Below are 18,965 nucleotides of genomic sequence, written 5' to 3' on the forward strand. Positions count from 1 at the left end.
ATCAAAAAACTGCATGTCCTACAAGCTCTCCTCACCCAGGAGACTACAGACGCCTGTGCAGTTACTGAGACATTGTTTAAAGCCCTGGACAGCACCCCATCTATGTAGGGCTTTAATGCCTTCTACACATTTAGGCCAGCTACTTCATAGAAAAAGTGAAAAGGTGGAGGTGTGAAAAATAATCATACCTCAATGTTGGTCAGGCAGTATGATGTACCCGAACTCCTCCAAGTACAATTCACCATAAGGAAAATCCAATAACCATACATTTTTGAGTTATAGGTCCCCATCTATGACTCAGATACATACCCCGTTCTTAGATGAACTTGAGTCTCTCAGGATTTCATCCCAACACCATAATCATGGATGACTTCAACTACCCCCTCTATAGATTAGGAATCATGATCTCAAACTTGCAAGTTCAAAGATTCCTGGACTTTGTCAACATGAATGCCTTGGATCAACCAGTCCATACAGCCACTAGGAATGCTTACATCCCTGACTTAGACCTCACCAGTATGTGGGAATGTTGCACTTTCCCAAGTGTAATGTCCTCCCTGGTTAAGTTGGACCATTAAGCCATATTTTTAAATAAAAATAAACCTGGGCCACAAAGTAACCCTGGAACTTTTAGGAATTATTCCAAGGCTAACTTTTTACTTTTAAGTAACACTCTGGCAAAATGTTAAGCCCCCTCAAACCCAGAGAATGCTGATGCCTACATAGAGTCATTCACTAAAACCCTTAACAATCATGTATTCAGCTGCACAGAAGCAGTGGTACCTACCCAAAATAAGCACAGGAATAGCTCTAAAAACAAGCCAGTCTGGTGGAATCCCAACATCAACAGCTTGAATAACAAAAGGAAGAAAACTGTGGCCAAAAACAGATTGCAATGCCTAATAAGATAAAAGTTCCCTCATCAAACTGAATAAATAATTCAGGGGGACTAATTAAGTTCAGCAAAGCCAAATTTGAGGTAAAAGTAGCCTCCCAAGTTAAGGACAACCCCAAGGCATTCTTCAGCTATATCTGAAACCTCAAAGTCAATACAAAACAATGTGCAGAACTAATTGTAAATGGGTCCCATATACTGAGCTGGAGGATATAGCAAATCAACTGGCCAATAAATTCAGCTCCAACTTTATCCCCTTTCTCCTGCAGACAACCCTTCAGAAATATTCCCAACCATAATGACTCTTCAATGCATTCTCTAAAGCCAAAAACACTGTACTGATAGGATCTGATAATATCCCAGGATGTCTCCTTAATAGCATGAAACATGACCTACTGGGCCCACTAGCAGCACTATTCAGCACTATTCAATTGTAGCCTCCAAAGAGGCTTTGTGCCAAGTGAATGGAGTACTGCAACTGTTATCTCTCTGCACAAGTGCAGATCATTCATAGACACAGGAAACTACTGACCTATAAGTGTAACTATTTTCATATGTAAGATCATGGAAAGCATAATCATAGACATGACAAGCAATGTCATAGAAAACCTTCAGACAAAGGTTCCAACTCAGTTTGGTTTCATCAAGGCCAGGTCATGCTTACTCAACCCAGTGGACTTCATTAGGAAAGTCACCAAAGCAATGTATGAGGGAAAAATAGTGCAAACTGACTTCCTCAACCTGGCCAAAGCATTCAACAAAATATGCCACTTGGACATTGTAGAGAAGCTCACAAAACTAGCTATAAACTATTACATCAACAGCTGGATAGCCAATTGGCTCACAGATAGGACACAAGAAGTCGGGATAGGTGAGTCTACCACCACAAAAAAAGCCAGTCGCTAGCAGGTAGTATTGGGGCTGTTCCTTTTTTGCATCTATGTCTCTGAAGTCAAAGCCAATGTCAAAGGCCTCGGGCCAGTTTTGCAGACAACTGCAAACTAGGTGCAGTCATAGTATTCCCCCTAAAATACAAAGGCACAAACATACTCCAAGAAGGCCTGGCACAGACTAATAACCAGTGCCAGTTTTATGACCTAAACTTTATTTTCATTGATAATACATCCCAAAGAGTTGAACCTTTTCTGCAACATAAATAAGGCATGTTGGAGGGACAGGTATGTGTCTCAGGGGTTACCACTTCTCTGGAACAGACTTCCCATCTATGTGCAGCACAGATCTTCCATTCACTTAAACAAGCACAAATTGGATCAGTAAATGGATAATTGTAAATTTATCTTTGGTCTGAAACCTAGGCCCTTAATAGAAACAGAAAGCTTGTAAATGCTCAACCACTCCTGCCCAAGCTATTGCCCTATAAAATGAGTAGTACCATAAACTGTCAAGTACTTTGGGGAATCATTGTCTATGCTTAAAAACACCCCTTAGTGTTGTTAACCTAGTAAACAGTTATGAACCTATGAACCTATAAAGTAGTGCCTATTTTAATTTATTTATTCACTACTACTGCAATATAGTTTAAGGCATCCATATACATCAGCTTGTATAAATGTCTTTGACAATGTTTATATGCATATATTATTTACCATTTTTGTTTATTTTCACTGGGCACACTCCATTGGACATATGGCTGTTTCACAGGGGACACCTGGTATGGTATCATTACTGACTGGAAAAAATATACCCATGACAAAGGGAAAATTAATTCTTGATAAGTGTGATGCAATCTTTAGCATCCACCTGATCTGCCATTATCTTGGGCAGGTGGGACTTGATTTTAAAATCTCACCAAAAAATGGCACCTCAGGGGTAAAGACCACAGCTAACACTGCACTGTAGTATGAAGTCAAGTCCCAAATGTGGGGCTCAGACTCATTGCCGTCCCATTTTTCCGGCATCATAAGTGCATTTACTAATTGTCCAGCCATCAGTTTGAAATGTATATTTGGTTCGCATTGTCATAGGAGATTATGCAATGCTTTATTAAGATGGAATGTGCTTATATGTAAGAAGGCATTAACAGCAGTCAAAATGGAGAATTTAAATGAATATTTAAGCCTGAATTCTTATCTGAAAGGTGTTTAGTATATTTTTATTGTGAAACTGATACATGAGTAATTTTGACTATCTACTGATGTTTGCTTACAATTCCTCTCATATTCTTATTTTGTAGCTGTCTGTGAGGCTTTGAACGTAACTGTTATCCCCATGCCGACTGCCAAGTGTTCAGAAGGGGAAAATGTCACCCTTGAGTGCCACATTTCTCAAAAGAGGAGATCTACAAGTCTGATAACAGTTCGGTGGTTATTTTCTTTGTCACCGGGTGAAGAAGACTCTTTAATGGTCAAAATGAACAAATTTGGAGAAGTTCAATACTATGGGAATTACAGTCTTCAGATACACAGGCAAAGGCTGCAACTACTCCGCGAAGCTGGGGGCTTGGTCTACAAACTGCTTCTCTTAAACGTCCGGCAGTCTGACCAAGGATATTATATATGCAAAGTCCAAGAAGTTGGTAAACATAAGAATAAATGGACAGCATGGTCAAATGGTACAGCTACAACCATTCTGAAAGGTAAGGAACCAAATCAAGAATATTAAAAATTGCTTATTCAATGCAGTTCATTTTCAAAATTACTAATATAGTTGTGGCAGCAGTTCATTTGAGAACAATTCACTTCAAAATTAGCTTTGTAAAATCTGAAATGCATGTTCACATGAATTAGTAAAACCAAAGGACAGTTTTATTAAAGACTTATGTTTTCCATTTAGACCATTGCAATCCTGCTTATTGTAGTAGCACAAAAGGAGTGGTTTACGCATTCAGCTTTGATGAAGGGTAGATCTGAAGAAAGTTGATTCTACTCCCACACCAGGTGTCTGAGTACATGCCCCAGTAATGACACCGCAGTGCAGCATTAATGGCACCCCTGAGGTGCTGAAAACAAAAGTTAAACAGGAGTCCAATTGGCCCAAATCTATCTAACCTAAGCAGATGTTAAAGATCTCTTGGCAATTAGCAAAAGGAGTGGTGGATGTTTTCCCTTGTGTCCCTGTCATATTTTATCCCTCTATGAAGAATATATCACTAATGACTGAACTGCCATTAATTAAAGAACAACCATCAGAAAAAAATACTTGACAATGTACAATTATAAAATATAGAAAAAACATTAAAAACAGTGTTTTCAGGATGGAAAGCCAGCTTCACCCCCCCCCAAACACATAGGTTCATAGATAAGTACCAGGCAAGCTGCCCTTGCAGGCCATTTTAAGCCTAGCCAGTTTTCTTTTTTGTGCTCAAAATAAACTATCCCATTTCATTATAGACTGGCCTTGCCTATTCCATGGTGAGTAATATATATACGTATATATATATATGTATATATATATATATATATATATATGTATATATATATATATGTATATATATATATATATATATATATATGTATATATATATATATATGTATATATATATATATATATATATATATATATATATATACATATATCATCCCTAAAATAGATAATTTGAGGGGACCCATGCATAGGATAAAGCATTTACGAAATGTCTCTGTCCATTTATAGTCCAGGGGGACAGCCCTGGGGTAAATTTCTTTTTCCTATCTGGAGATCTAAGTTGTGCTTGAAAATGGACAGGAATGAACTTTTGGGAAGTCTGTTCTGCCGCAGTAGTATTCTCTGCAAGATATACCTTTCCTTCCAAATCATTCTATTGTCATTTGACATACTGATTTGCAGTAAATCAATAAGTAATGGGTTGGTGGATGCCTTGTATGTCAGACAGATCACCTCTTAGCAGTATGTCGGATACGAAGTATAGTGACAGGGCTTTGAGTCAGTTTGCGTAGGATATGTTATTTAGACCACATATACCAGATCTATAAATATGCTGACTTTGAAACCATGCAACCTTGAGGGGAAAGAAGAAATTTCCATACCGCCTCACAGCTCTGCAGTCTCACTTACCAAACTGCACAATATTTGATGAAATACAACAGTTCACAAAAAGAGTAATATTTTTCATTTCATCGAAATCCTATAACGAGCATCGAGACACCCTTTACATTCCATTTTTAAATCCTGCTTGCAAAAAGGCTTAAATCCTTGTGATACTAATCCACTCAGCAAATGTAAGCAAACAAAAGTAAATAATTAAGCAACCAAGAAATGTAATAAATAAAACAGAAAAAGTTTACAAAAGGACACTATTTATATTACAATTTGGGAAAACCAATATTAATCAACAATGACTAGTCACCTAGGTCATTGGAGAAAAAGGATGGAATAATGTCAAAAGCAAAAAGAACCTCAGGATCAAAAAGAAAAACATACATTTAATTGAGTACTTTCATCCTAAAACATGACTGCGGTGGTGGTGCTGCGGTAGCGCTGTCACCTCACAGTAAGACATTGTCCAGTTCGATTCTCAGATAGAGCGTCTTCTGTCTGGAGACGTGCGTTAATGGGCGTACCTTCGTTAAAGGTTGTGCATCAGGGCTGGCAACTCGGCACATAAAAATCTACTGCCAATCATTAGCTGACCGGAGTTCCGCTGTGGCGACCCCTAACCAGGAAAAGCCGAAAGACACAACAACAACTTTCATCCTAAAACATCACTAAAAATTTCAGCCAAAAGTAAAAATATGATATTACACTTGCAAACATTTAGAGTAGGAAAAAGTATGCAAAGTGCACAGGTGACAAGTATGCAGATTTAACCATGCAATGTACATAACACAATCCAAAAAGAGAAGTTATGAGTAACTCAGGCATAGACTATGAGCTAGATTTTAAAAATGGTTGCATATAGAAATGATATTATAGAAAGGAATTGTGCTTAAAACATTTACATGTTAAATGCTACTATAACATAGTAGTAACTGTTTACATCTCCATATGGAAACTGAATAAAACACAAATGTATCTCAAAGACAATCAGTGACATGAAGTAGTGAGGATTATACAGGAAAAGATTCCTGTGAAATTACAGCTGGACTGAAGTACCCAGGTAGGCAGGGCTCAGGTACAGTAGATTTTTAAAGCAGCAGATGGAAGTGAGAAAAAAACAGGAAATGAAGGACTGGCACACCCTATTGTAACTTTTACCAATGTAAATAGCCTGAATTATTTCAGAATATATATATATATAAATACACAGAACTCAAAAAACACTAAGAAGCAAGTTTCTGTCAAAGTAAACCCAAAAACAACCATGTATCCTAGGCTTCAAAACATTTCCTGTGCCTTATATGAAATGTGAGGTGTTCAAGACCACCAAACTCTTGGACAAAGTCCACTCATACTTGTGGACTAAAAGCATGCAGACCAGTAGTCCTGCTAGTAAAGCTTTTAATAAGTGAAAAGAGCTGATTTGGCAATAACCAAGATGGCTTGTGAAACTGTAGATTATAGCAGCTGGAACGCAGAAGAACCACAGGAGCAAGAAAGAACTGTTACTAAGGATTACATGAATGCAGTTTTAATAAAGTTTCAATGCATTGTTAAGTGAAGACATTTAAATGAAATACACTCCATGTGGTGGTGGTGCTGCGATAGCATTGTCGCCTCACAGTAAGACGTTGTCCTGTTCGATTCTCAGCTAGAGCGTCTTCTGTGTGGAGACATGCGTGAATGGGCGTACCTTCGTTGAAGGTTGTGCGTCAGGGCCGGCAACTCGGCACGTAAAAATCTACTGCCAATCATTAGTGGACCGGAGTTCCACTGTGGCGACCCCTAACCGGGAAAAGCTGAAAGACACAACAACAACAACACTCCATGCTCACCTTTGTAAAAATGGTGCAATGCAAGCATCACAACCTATACAAACAAGTGTTAAGAGTCTTAAGAGAAAAGGCAAAAAAAAAAAATTCAGTAATCGCCAGACTATTGAGACTGAAATGACCCAGATTTTGGTTCTGATAACACACAAGTGAAATGCTTTGCCCATAAAGACTTCCTACTTAAATTAATGAAGCACAGGTAAATGGTCTTTTAAAAGTTTGTGCATACCATGATGATTCAAGTATGTGCAGTTTAGTTAGTATCATGTAACTGACTAGAAAAAATGGTGGCACAGTTGATTTGTATGAATCTTTCACTATGGTCCAGTAAGTAAATAATGATCTGGAAAACTGTTACCTTACAGAGCTGCTATCACCTTATCATATCTTATTACTATTTCAGTAATAACCATCCTTACTGACCCCAGCACAGTAGCAGGCCTGGGCAAGGCTCTGAATCTAGTGGCTATCTCAGATAACACACTCAGGGCAGTCATGGGAATGCTGTTATAGGACATTTTTTGATTTCATAAAAAAAAACAATGACACCATAAGACAGAGAGCATCTGATGGTGTTTAGCTTTAGCACACAGATATAAGCAACATTATCTGCAGTGCTTTGGAAGCTACTCAAGGAGCAAGCTATTCTCAGTATGGGGTTACATGTGCTATTGTTGTATGTCTGTACCATCTCATAAACCTTTAGGTTCGTATGCCCATTCCCTTTTTTTCCACATCTGTTAAGACTGCTGTCTCACTTAATACTTTGCTTCTTGCATACTGCTTGTAGAATGCTTTATATTACCGCATATGGCTTACAATGCTGTATATTACTGCATACCACTTATAATGCTTTGCATTACTGCATACTGCTTGTAAGAAAATGCTCTATATGACTGCATACTGGATATAATGTTTTGTATTACTGCATACTACTTGTAATGCTTTGTATTACTGCATACTGCTTGCAATGCTTTGTATTACTGCATACTGCTTGCAATGCTTTGTATTACTGCATACTGCTTATAATGCTTTGTATTACTACGTACTGCGTGTAGACAGTTTTTATATTACTGCATACTGCTTATAATGCTTTGTATTACTGCATACTGCTTGTAAGACAATGCTTTGTATTACTGCATACTGCTTGTAAAACAATGTTTATATTACTACATACTGCTTGCAATGCTTTATATTTCTGCATACTGCTTACAATGCTTGGTATTACTGCATACTTCTTGTAGACAATGATTATGTTACTGTATACTGCTTATAATGTTTTGTATTACTGCATACAGCTTGTAAGACAATGCTTTCTATTACTATATACTGCTTGTAAGACAATGTTTATATTACTACATACTGCTTGCAGTGCTTTATATTTCTGCATACTGCTTGCAATGCTTTGCATTAGTGCATGCTGCTTGTAAGACAATGTTTATATTACTACATACTGCTTACAATGCTTTGTATTACTGCATACTGCTTACAGTGTGATAGGTATTGCTGCATACTGCTTGTAAGACAATGCTTTTTATTACTGCATACTGCTTACAGTGCTAGGTATCGCTTCCTACTGCTTGTAAGACAATGCTTTGTATTACTGCATACTGCTTACAATGCTTTATATTAATCCATACTGCTTGTAAGACAATGTTCTGTATTACTGCATACTGCTTACAGTGTTTTGTACTACTGCATACTGCTTGAAGATTAAACATCTAAATAATCCTAGTTGACTGTACTTCCTTTTTATACTGATTATATGCATCTTTGGATACTGCATCTCACTTAATAACTGCTTGCTTGTTTAATGCAGTCATCTTTTATATTGGCAGTAATTATTACTATATTTAACTCCTAGACTGTGGATGCAGCTTTTTATTCAAGAGACAGCTTATAAGAACTTGTAACACTGAGTTACTCTCACTGAGTATCCCTCTAGACAAATAGTTAAACATGTCAAGAGATTCCTGATTGACTGTTACCATAGATGGAAACAGGACTATCCTATATATAACACCTGGACTGCTTCCCCTTCTCTATGGGTTTACAATACCAGAGTTTGTACATATAAGTAGCAAGGTGGTGTGGGGGACTAGAATACATTCCCACATGAAGGATATAGTCCCCCACATGGAAGGGATACAGTTCCCTGTAAAAACACTTAATTTTAGTAAATGCATTTTCTTGCTGAGTTAGTGTGAAAGTCAAGTTGTTGGTGCCTTGATTTCCTTGTGTATCATAATACTGGCAATAGGGCAGCCGCAGTGGTACAGTGGTTAGCATTGGTGCCTCACAGCAAGAGATTCACCGGTTCGATCCTCAACTGGGGTGCCTTCTTGCGGAGTCTACATGTCCTCCCTGTGGTCATATGAGTTTCCTCCAGGTGCTCTGGTGTCCTCCCACATCCCAAAGACATGCTGTAGGTGGATTGGACACTCTAAATTGGCCCTAGGCGTGAGTGCATGCATGTGTGTGTGCCTTCTGTGGAAGGTTGGGTGCCTGACTGTCAATTCAGCACAGTAAAACTCCACTGCCAATCATGAGCAGACAGGTGATCCACTGTGGCGACCGCTAACCGGGAAAAAGCTGAAAGAAGAAGAAGTCATAATACTGGCAATGGTGATAGTTTAATCTTGACTGGACTAACCTGGACACAGCGTGTCAACAAAAAGAACCAGATCCAATATTGTTTCTACATTTTAATGTAGATGGCTTGTATTTGGTTATTCAGACTTGTTTATTGTACACTCTCTGTGCATCTATGCTGTGTACTGCACGTTTTATGTTATAATAGAACTTTTTTTCAAGGTCCAGTACTGAAACTGAGCCCCTTCAAATTTGACAACCTACAAAAGAAAACATATATACAAACAAAAATAAGTACATAAACAAATGAACAAACGTGTTGCCTTGCTAACAGCAAAAGTAGTACTTTCTGAGAAAGAACATTTGCATGTTACTTGATCAGATGCTGTATCAATTTATATGCAACTGTCAGCCAGATTAATTTTGAAAGCAGCAAGGAAGCAAAGTCTAGAGCATGACAGAAGGAGTATTCCACAATAAGCCATTGATGGTGAGACTGTTGTGCCAAGTGGTAAGTAGGTTTTGCTGAGGAAACAACATTCAAATGTGGTGTTTGTTAGCCTAGATTGTTGCCAGAAGACATCGTTCCACATTGCTGGGCATGAACGTCAGTGTAACATCAGAATCCTTCAGCATGGACATGATAGACTGACATGAAAAAAACACATTTGGCATGCTGACTGCTTATACATATGTAAGATTGGCAGCCAAAGATTTCTTAAACATGCTAGAAGGAAAAACTATTAAACTAAGCAGAGCTTATCAGAAGTCTGGATGACTCTACTGGCTTGATTATGCCAGGCTCCATTGTTTTAGACTCAGGAATCTGAGGAAACACAACTATCACTAACACTAAGCAAATCAGGCTCATGTAGTCTGAGCTGAAGTAACTGGTTTTAACTATCATAGAAGTTCTTTGGTTCTCTTCTTGAAGATCTTCTTGGAGATACTGAGAATTTTTGCAATTAGGAATTAATTCACTGCTTCAAAGATAGTATGTGACTCTTGCAGCTGGGATAATCAAAAGAGTGAGATTAAGCAAGCAATAATGCCCGATATGGTGTGTGTTAAAGTGCAATTAACACCTACACAGGGGTGTTATGAGGCCTGACAGTGCTGCCACCCCTGGAAGGACGTTAATTATACATTAACACACACTCTGGACAGCATTATTGTGCTTAGAGAATGGGCTCTCTGTAAAATTGTTGTTTTACTTACACATATATATATATATATATATTTTTTTATTACTATATTTGTTTATTATATTTTTTATTTAAAATAGTTCCCCCACCTAATGTTTCAGTCTTGCTGTAGTATATGTTAATGGTGCTGGAGGAAGCATTTTACATTCAAAATATAACAATTAAAAAATAACAAAGTATTTACTCTATTTTTTCATCCTTTACTCCTAAATCATTTGGTTGTCAGTCATTGGAGATTGAAATTACTAAATAATGACATACATTTGAGCTTCAGAAAATTCATAACATAAATCCTTTACTTAAGCAACTTTGTAATTTTATAAGAGCAGTAATTAAAAAAATATATCTTTGTTCCCTCTCTATTTTAGGCTTTATCCAGATTTCTTAAGCTGAAAGGTGCAGAGGTATGCAAACCTCTTTACTGCTGCTGCTGCAAGTAGTTATCTCTCTCTCACACACACACACACACACACACACACACACACACACACACACACACACACACACACACACATCTCTGCTTCAGAAAAATGCATGTCAATGAAAACCCTGTTATTCTAGCAATTTTCTGAGTTTATAAGCGCAATATTTAAAATCTGTCCCTATTTTTAACCCTTTGTCTCCTCATTATTTGTGCTTCTGTCCAGATTTCTTGTGCCGAGAGATATGAGCGAGAGATACAAAACCTCTTATCTGATGCTGCCAGGGATTGCTCAGTCACTCTCACTCCTCACTTTCTCTCTCTCTCTCACACACACACACACACACACACACACACACACACTTTTTTCCGATTCATTTATTTTCACTCAACTCTCTCTCTCTTAATTTCATACACGCGTACACTCTCACACACACACACACACACACACACACACACACACACACACACACACACGTGCACATACACTCGCCCGTGCATCCACACACACACGTGCTTTTTATTTTACACTTGCTACACAGCAGAAGTGCTGCTTAACATGTGTAAAATAGTAGTTCAACTGATCGCTGTCTCACACTCAAAGTATACACTCTCATACACAGGTATAAACACATACACACACATTTTTTTTATTTTACTTTACTTTTTTTTTTTTACATTTTACACTCACTAAAGAGAAGAAGCGCTTCTTAGCAAGCATAAAATAATGATGGTCATTAGTTTTTTTCTACCCGAGCTCCATGGCTTGATATGCTGCCATGAAGTGGCAGACTCGTTTTTCAGCGGGTATAATACCCTGCTGGAGAACACTCGTTCCCCAGTCAGGGTACTAATATGCAGTAAGCTCATTTTTCTCTAATCTTGTTTAAAATAGTTGGTATATGTGTCTTGCTGATGGATAAAAGTGTTGCCCAGTGTATCTTGATCATCGCTACAAATGATATGCAAGCTGTCCAATTTCCACCCTGCCCTAAAAAATGGCATTATCTTGTTTGTTTGTTTGTTTTGAAATAGGTAAGGACAGTAGAAACAGACTTGCTGTCTAAATGAATCTTAATTATATTCTGTCCTAATGTAATATGAGGCAAAAAATTAATTTTGCTTTGTGTCTATGCCACGATGGTTTCTTATTCTGTACTGATGAGAGCATAAAAAGTGATACACATCATGTCTACAACTAGTAGGGTTTGGCTTTATTCAATTTAAAAAAAAAAAAAAACTTTAACAAGTAAAAAGTCATTGTGCATTTAGAAGCCATGTAGCTGGTTCAGTTGTATGCTGTTATGGGGTCATTTGCATATATAAACAGTGAAGACTCTGGTTTCCCAGGGACGTTTTAATGTTTTGCCTATTTTCTCCCCTTTTTATTTGTTGTTCTGGCACTTATTCTCAAAGACATCCCAGAAAATTTGGCAGGGAAAATCCTTCACCTACCCCATCCCCCCAGCAACAACAGCTTAATTTCTATAAGGGGGTATGGTATGCTACAGACCTTTGAAGCTTTTCTCATCTGAACAGGAAAATAAAATAGCACACCACTTATATTCATCAATCATCTTATCTGAATATGCTCACTGACATTTACAGTTCAAAGCCTTCTCAATATTATGCAAGTTGGATTTTCTTAGCCTTCAGAGACAATATAGTATTACAAAAAATGGCCAATGCCACCAGGAGCTACTTGACCACATGTCATATATCACTACAAAATTAATATAATATTTCTTGCAGGGCTTCAGCACATCTCCCTGCACCCATGTAGGGATTTCAGTCTGCCAAAAACCCTCATACTTAAATATACTATCTTTGTGGTGACGTAAGCATAGGGAATGAGTATAAACCCTAAAAGAATGGACATATACATCATGAATTATTGCCTCACAGCCTAGCTCATACAGCATGAAATATCAGAGAAATAGGTCTAGGAACTTAGGACTCAAAAATACAATCCAATAATCCTCAATGACTTGTAAGATAAACCTCTATACATGTGTATCTATCTATCATAGGTCCATAGATTAATACTAGGCTTACTGCAGTTGTGGCCATTTAAGCTTAGCCAATTATCCCATGTAGGAATTAAACCCTGCACCTTGTGTCTGTAAAGTAAACACCTTAACTATTACACCAACCTCCCACCATCTATCTATGTATCTATCTATATGAACTTGTGTGTAGATACATACATAGATACATACTGGAAGATCGACAACGGAGATGACCGATGATTGAAAATCCTGACGCTGAGAACACCGACATGTTAAGGTAAGTGTGCGATAGTGACAGACTTTAAGGTTAAGGGCGGGTTAAGTGTTAGGGTTAGGGCACGGATTAGGTGAGTGTGCAATAGTGACGGACCTTAGGGTTAGGGTTTGGGTTAACGTTAATGCATAGATAGTTGTGTATGTAAGGTTTAGTGTAGGTTTGTAAGGTTTTTGGTGTGCTTGTGTTGTGTGTGTGTTTTATGGAAAAGGCATTTGTTTTGTTTTGTTGATTGTTGGGATTGTGGTTTGCCAGGCATGTGAAGTTTCGTGTCTTTGAACTTTTGGTTTTGTGGTGTGATGTTCAGGGTGAGAAACCTGAAATCACTACCAAGAAGGTAAGCCAGAAAATACTTAACTAACGTATTTGTTGCCACTGCTAAAATGCACTAGTCATATCATCATTACATTTCAAAAGCCCGGATCTCTTCCCCTTCAAGATCATCTCTTTGTTTTTTAGTGTGTATGTGTGTGTCCCTTCATGACAGGCTTTTACAAGAAAACGAGTCTGCTTTCAAAAATAAATGGGAAACAAAAGGTCTTTTGAAGTAGTCATAAAGTAAATTATGTGCAATCACATTCAGTTAAGCAGCATATTGACAAAAGATTATTTGTGCTTGAAAACTCCATCTTTCTGTATATAATGCTACCTGGCTGTTTTTGTTGACTTGGGAAGGTACCTTACAAACAGCTGCTTGTTTTCAAGAAGATGCTGTTTTAGTTGATTTAAGAGGCTTGTAAAAATTGTTATAAGGTGAGGGAGGTGGTGCATTACATTTGCTTGAAAGAAGAAAGACACAGTATGCCTGTTTAGGTTGCCCATAAAGCACATTCAGCATTCTACTTCTCTCTCTTCCAAGTATTCCCCATTTAGCCCAACTCAATTTGTCCTCTTTTCTGCTAAAAAGTCTCCATGGATTCCGCCCCTCTCCAGTAACCTATTCCATTATTCCAGTCCATGGTTCTACAACTATCTAAAGAAGTATGTTTTCAGATTTATGGAGTAACTGGTCCTCATAAGCTATGACAGGTTTGTCAGATATACCTGCTATAGCTGTTCTCCATACTGTCACCTTTGTACAATACCATCTATGAGTTATAGCAATAGATGTAACAAAAGTTTAATACCACAATTAGTATTTCTCATTTTCCTACATGAAAAATTGCTTGAGTTAGCCCTCATTATTACTTGTTTGGTCATTTACATTCCTGCGTCATTTTACTCTTTGTCATTCACAGTTTTAAGCTATATCATTTTGGTACAAGAGTGTTGCAGAAAATGATGTACAAAAGCTTTTGTCTTTTTCTTTGTCTCTTTCTAAGAGACTGCTTATTGTCCAAATGTATTTTTTTTTATTTTATATTTATGGTATGCAGCTTGCTGTGATGGTTCAAGTATAATTGGCCCTTCTCATGGGATTTAATGACCTGTTATTCACTGGTAGGTACTTCCTCTGTTCCAGATCTCAACATTGAATTAGCTGCAAATTGTTTTATTTATCCCAACTACTAGAATACAAATAAATGTGTTTTTAAAAAGTTGACTCAGGATTTCTGGTCTCTTCTTTACACAGCAGGCTCAGTGGTTAACCATCCTAGTACTTTTTCCTATCAATGGAATTATTAACATGACCAGCTAGCTCTGTGGTGCATTGTGTAAGAGGCTGGAAAATGAGGAAGGAAGAAGTTGAACTCTGCAAATTAGCAAAGTACATTGCCATATTCAAAAAGAAAGTCATTTGACTTTCAGTAGGAAAACAGAAGGGTGTTTTCTATTGTTTTTTGTTGTAGCGGATGTTTGTATGTGCTGTTATAATTACTGTTACATCTGATCGATGAATTTGGCACAGGCACTAGTAATCCTGATCCTTCCTGAAATAGCGATACTAGTGATAGAGTAACAATCATGGGGGTTTGTGAAAGCCAAGGGACTCCCAGTTACCCATGTTGCTGCCCTATAAACTCAGTAACCAAGAGTTCAGCTACTTAGAACTGTCACTTCTTTGAGAAGTACCATATCTGTAAGATATGTATGCAAGTAACCAAGTTTTTGTTACAAAATTTTAATGAAAGCATTCATCTTCAACAAGATTGCCTTACACCATGGTGTGTTATTATTATTTCTTATTTTTTGTCTTGAATCTTCATGATATGTATTGAGATTAAGACTTATTGATGCTGTAAATGTGAATAACTAAGCTAAGCACAAGTCCAACCATATAATCAGGTTTGCTGATAACACCACAGTCGTGGGGCAAATTACAAAGGAGGATGAAAGGGCATACAGAGAGGAGGTGGCATCTCTGATCAGTTGGTGTGAGGGGAACAATCTTGACTTGACTCTAAGCAAGACCAAACAGATTATCATCGACTTCAGGAAAAAGAGAACAAACCACCCAGTGCTCTGGATTAATGGTGAGAGTGTGGAGAGGGCTAAGAGTATGAAATTCCTGGGTGTGCACATATCAGAGGATCTCTTGTGGTCAGGAAACAACAGCCAACTGGTCAAGAAAGTGCACCAATGCCTCCAGTTTTTAAGAAGGCTGCAAAAAGCTAACCTTCTTCCTCATATTTTCTCCACTTTCTATAGAGGTGCAGTAGAGATCATCCTCATCTGCAACTTCACAGTGTGTTTGGAAGCTGCACAGTTACAGAAAGGAAGGTGCTACAATGAGTGGTGAGGGTTGCAGTGAAGGTAACAGGTTACAGTCTTCTACTGATGCAACAACTTTATTCTGCAAGAAGCATCCGAGAGGCTACCAAAATAATACAGGACACCACGCATCCTGCACATGGACTGTTTAAGCACTTGGCATCAGGCAAGAGATATTGCAGCATATGCTGCAGGACTACAAGATTCAATGAAAGATTCTACCCAACAGTGATTAGACTTCTGAACTCAGGCACTAGCTAGTCCCAGGGGTTTGGACTCACAATAAGTCCATTTTTTATTTATTTGTGCAATATATACTTATATATATTCCAAGTAAATGCAATATTTGGTCGACAACCAGTACTGAAGGCACTTAACAGGGATTTGCCTCCCTCCCCAAAGTTGTGCGACCCTGGAGTTGATATATATAGTTGGGGGGGTGGGGGGCACAGCCCCCCACAATGGGAGTGTGTGGGGGGGCGAAGCCCCTCACCTATATCTGTTAAAAATGTTGAGTTTTTGTTGTATTTTCATGTTTTAAAGGACTTTTAAACGAATATTAGTGGTGGGCTTCGCCCCCCCCACACCCCCTATCTATATCTATCAACTCCAGGGTTGCACAACTTTGGGGGGGGGGCAAATCCCTGTTAAGTGCCTTCAGTACTGGTTGTCGACCAAATGAGCCGTCGACCAAGTCGACCATCTGAATGTCGACCATATGAAGTAGACCTATATATATATATATATATATATATATATATATATATATATATATATATATATATATATATATATATATACATAGAGAGAGAGAGAGATAGATAGATATAGATATAGATATATGCACAAAAAACATTGAATAGCAGTATCAGAAGGAAGTCAGTGGAAAAGCAATATGAATCAATAAAACCACTCAAAAAAATGAGTGCTTTCATTCCTTTTATTATACGGAACGTCTTCACAATAAATACAATTCAGAACATGCTCAGTTTAAATATCCCTCTCCATAGGTCCCACAACCAATCAAATTCAGTTAAACAACTTCCTATGACATTACAAAAATCAGTTTCAATATTCACATAAAAACATGAAAATATTTAAAGTGGAACATTCTAAAGCTACTACAGACTAAACTGTGTTTGCTAAGGGCATTTAAACTATTGTTGTCTTTAATTGCCTTTACATGCTCTCTGATTCTAACTGTAAGTGGCCAAATACTTTTATCGACATAAAAATAATGACAGGTGCTACATATAGCCACATTTAAATGGGGAGCTGTATCTTTATTTCTGTCTTACTTCTATCTATCTAACTGTAGAAGCAGTTCAATGTTAGCATTTGGTTAGTAAACAATACATGCAACTAGTGTTATCCATGATAACAATATCAATGATTTATTCTTAAACCAGACAGGACAGCCGCGGTGGTACAGCAGTAGCATTGTTGCCTCACAGCAAGAGGTTCTCCTGTTCGATTCTCGACTGGAGTGCCTTCTGTGTGGTGTCTGCATGTCCTCCCCATGGTCAAGTGACCTCTGAAAGACATGCATGAATGGGCGTATCTTCACTGAACGTTGGGCGTCGAGCTGGCAACTCGGCACCATAAAAATCTACTGCCAATAATTAGCAGACAGGAGTTCTGCTGTGGTGACCCTTAACCGGGAAAAGCCGAAAAGACAAACATTTCTTAAACCAGACAGGAGGTAGTTTAGTTTTTGCAGATAGTACCTTAGTAAAGATGTTTCATTCTTCATAAATGCACAGGAGTATTGTTAAGTTATGTTTTATTAATGGTACAGCAGCTTTTGCCTTCTTGCCATATTTAGATAACTCTTAATGCAGGATTAAATATGTTTTCTTTAAAATAGCCCCTTCTTTATTTGGAAGCTATCCTTCCTGGGGCCATTACAAATAAACAAAAGTACGAGCTGCCATTACACTTTTACAGTTTGGATATCATTGTTTCTATAACTAATTAAGTTCAACATGCACATGCTTAAAACATATAACAAGTGTGTATGTGGCCATGTAATTACCAGCCAACACCCACACTAGCATTGCCTACAGTGTCTCAGAGAAGAGCACTGACAGCTTCCACAAGTGCCAGTGGTACCTCTCATTTGCACAAAGGAAAAGAAGAAAGAAGCTTTTTGCTTCCTTCATGTCAAAAATCATTGCATGTTTAGAGTAATCTTTATGTGGAGACAATGAGGAAGATTTTCCTTGCAGCTTCTGCATAAGACAAGCACCCAGAAAAAAGGTGAGCACTGACTCTCATAAAAGTAATTCTGGTGTTCAGCCAGCCCCTCAAGTCTAGTATTGCTCGTTGGTTTGCCTAACATCAAAGCTTACATTTCAATGGATACACATCAAGCAGACATTTCATATTAGTTGGGAATTTCAGTCAAAAGTGAGAGAGAGAGAGAGAGAGAATAAAGTCTGAAACGTATGCTACACCTGGTACAGGTCACTCCCATGTACATAATACTTTTGCCAAAGGCATAAGTAACCATCAGCTCCTGGTCTCCAGTGCCCAGTAATTGTTTGTCATACATTTGCCTTCAAAAAGTACTGAGGATAAAATTACTCATGGTTCCTGTAATGAACATGAAAACCCTGATTCCATTGTCTCTGAAACAGCCAAGGATAAAGACTGTCATTCTCTTCTGTGGATGACTTCTCCTTTGAAAAGGCCTCCATACTTTTAAAGAGCTGTTCAAATGAGCCCTAGCTGCTTATCACTTTGTCCAGAAGTTCCTAGTGAAGTTTTTGGTTAAGATGCATGAAGACAGTTAGGGTATTCCTCTCTCCCTCTCTTTGATCCAGTTATTCTGGATGTCATCAAGCCAGCCTGGTGGCAACTCTGTTTTGTCCCTTTTGCCCCCAAAGAAAAATATTTTCTTTATGAGCGTCTGTTTGAAAGAGTACGGCAGGTCATTAAGCATGCCACTGTTGACTCCTGTATAATCTGTTCAATACAGTGTAATTTCCAAAGAACATATCACTGTCACCTTGTTGCCTGACAAGGAGTCTATAGCTCTGGACAGTTATAGTAAGGCAGTGCATTCCTCTGTCACTTTGGGGCTTAAG

The 18,965-nt window shown here is 38.0% G+C and overlaps 1 protein-coding gene across 3 annotated transcripts in view; it reads left to right on the forward strand.

Moving 5' to 3' along the window:
• The window catches only part of VSTM4 (V-set and transmembrane domain containing 4), an 815,453-nt gene that overhangs the window by 80,467 nt on the left and 716,021 nt on the right, over window positions 1-18,965 (forward strand). For all 3 annotated transcript variants that reach the window (XM_044056773.1, XM_044056774.1, XM_044056775.1), the window contains exon 2: window positions 3,090-3,491. In XM_044056773.1, coding sequence (XP_043912708.1) covers window positions 3,090-3,491 — 402 coding nt within the window. The remainder of the gene's footprint in view (window positions 1-3,089; window positions 3,492-18,965) is intronic.

This window comes from Protopterus annectens, chromosome 14.part0, assembly GCF_019279795.1.
Source record: "Protopterus annectens isolate FY-2018-M chromosome 14.part0, PAN1.0, whole genome shotgun sequence".
In the NCBI taxonomy this organism is placed as follows: Eukaryota; Metazoa; Chordata; order Ceratodontiformes; family Protopteridae; genus Protopterus; species Protopterus annectens.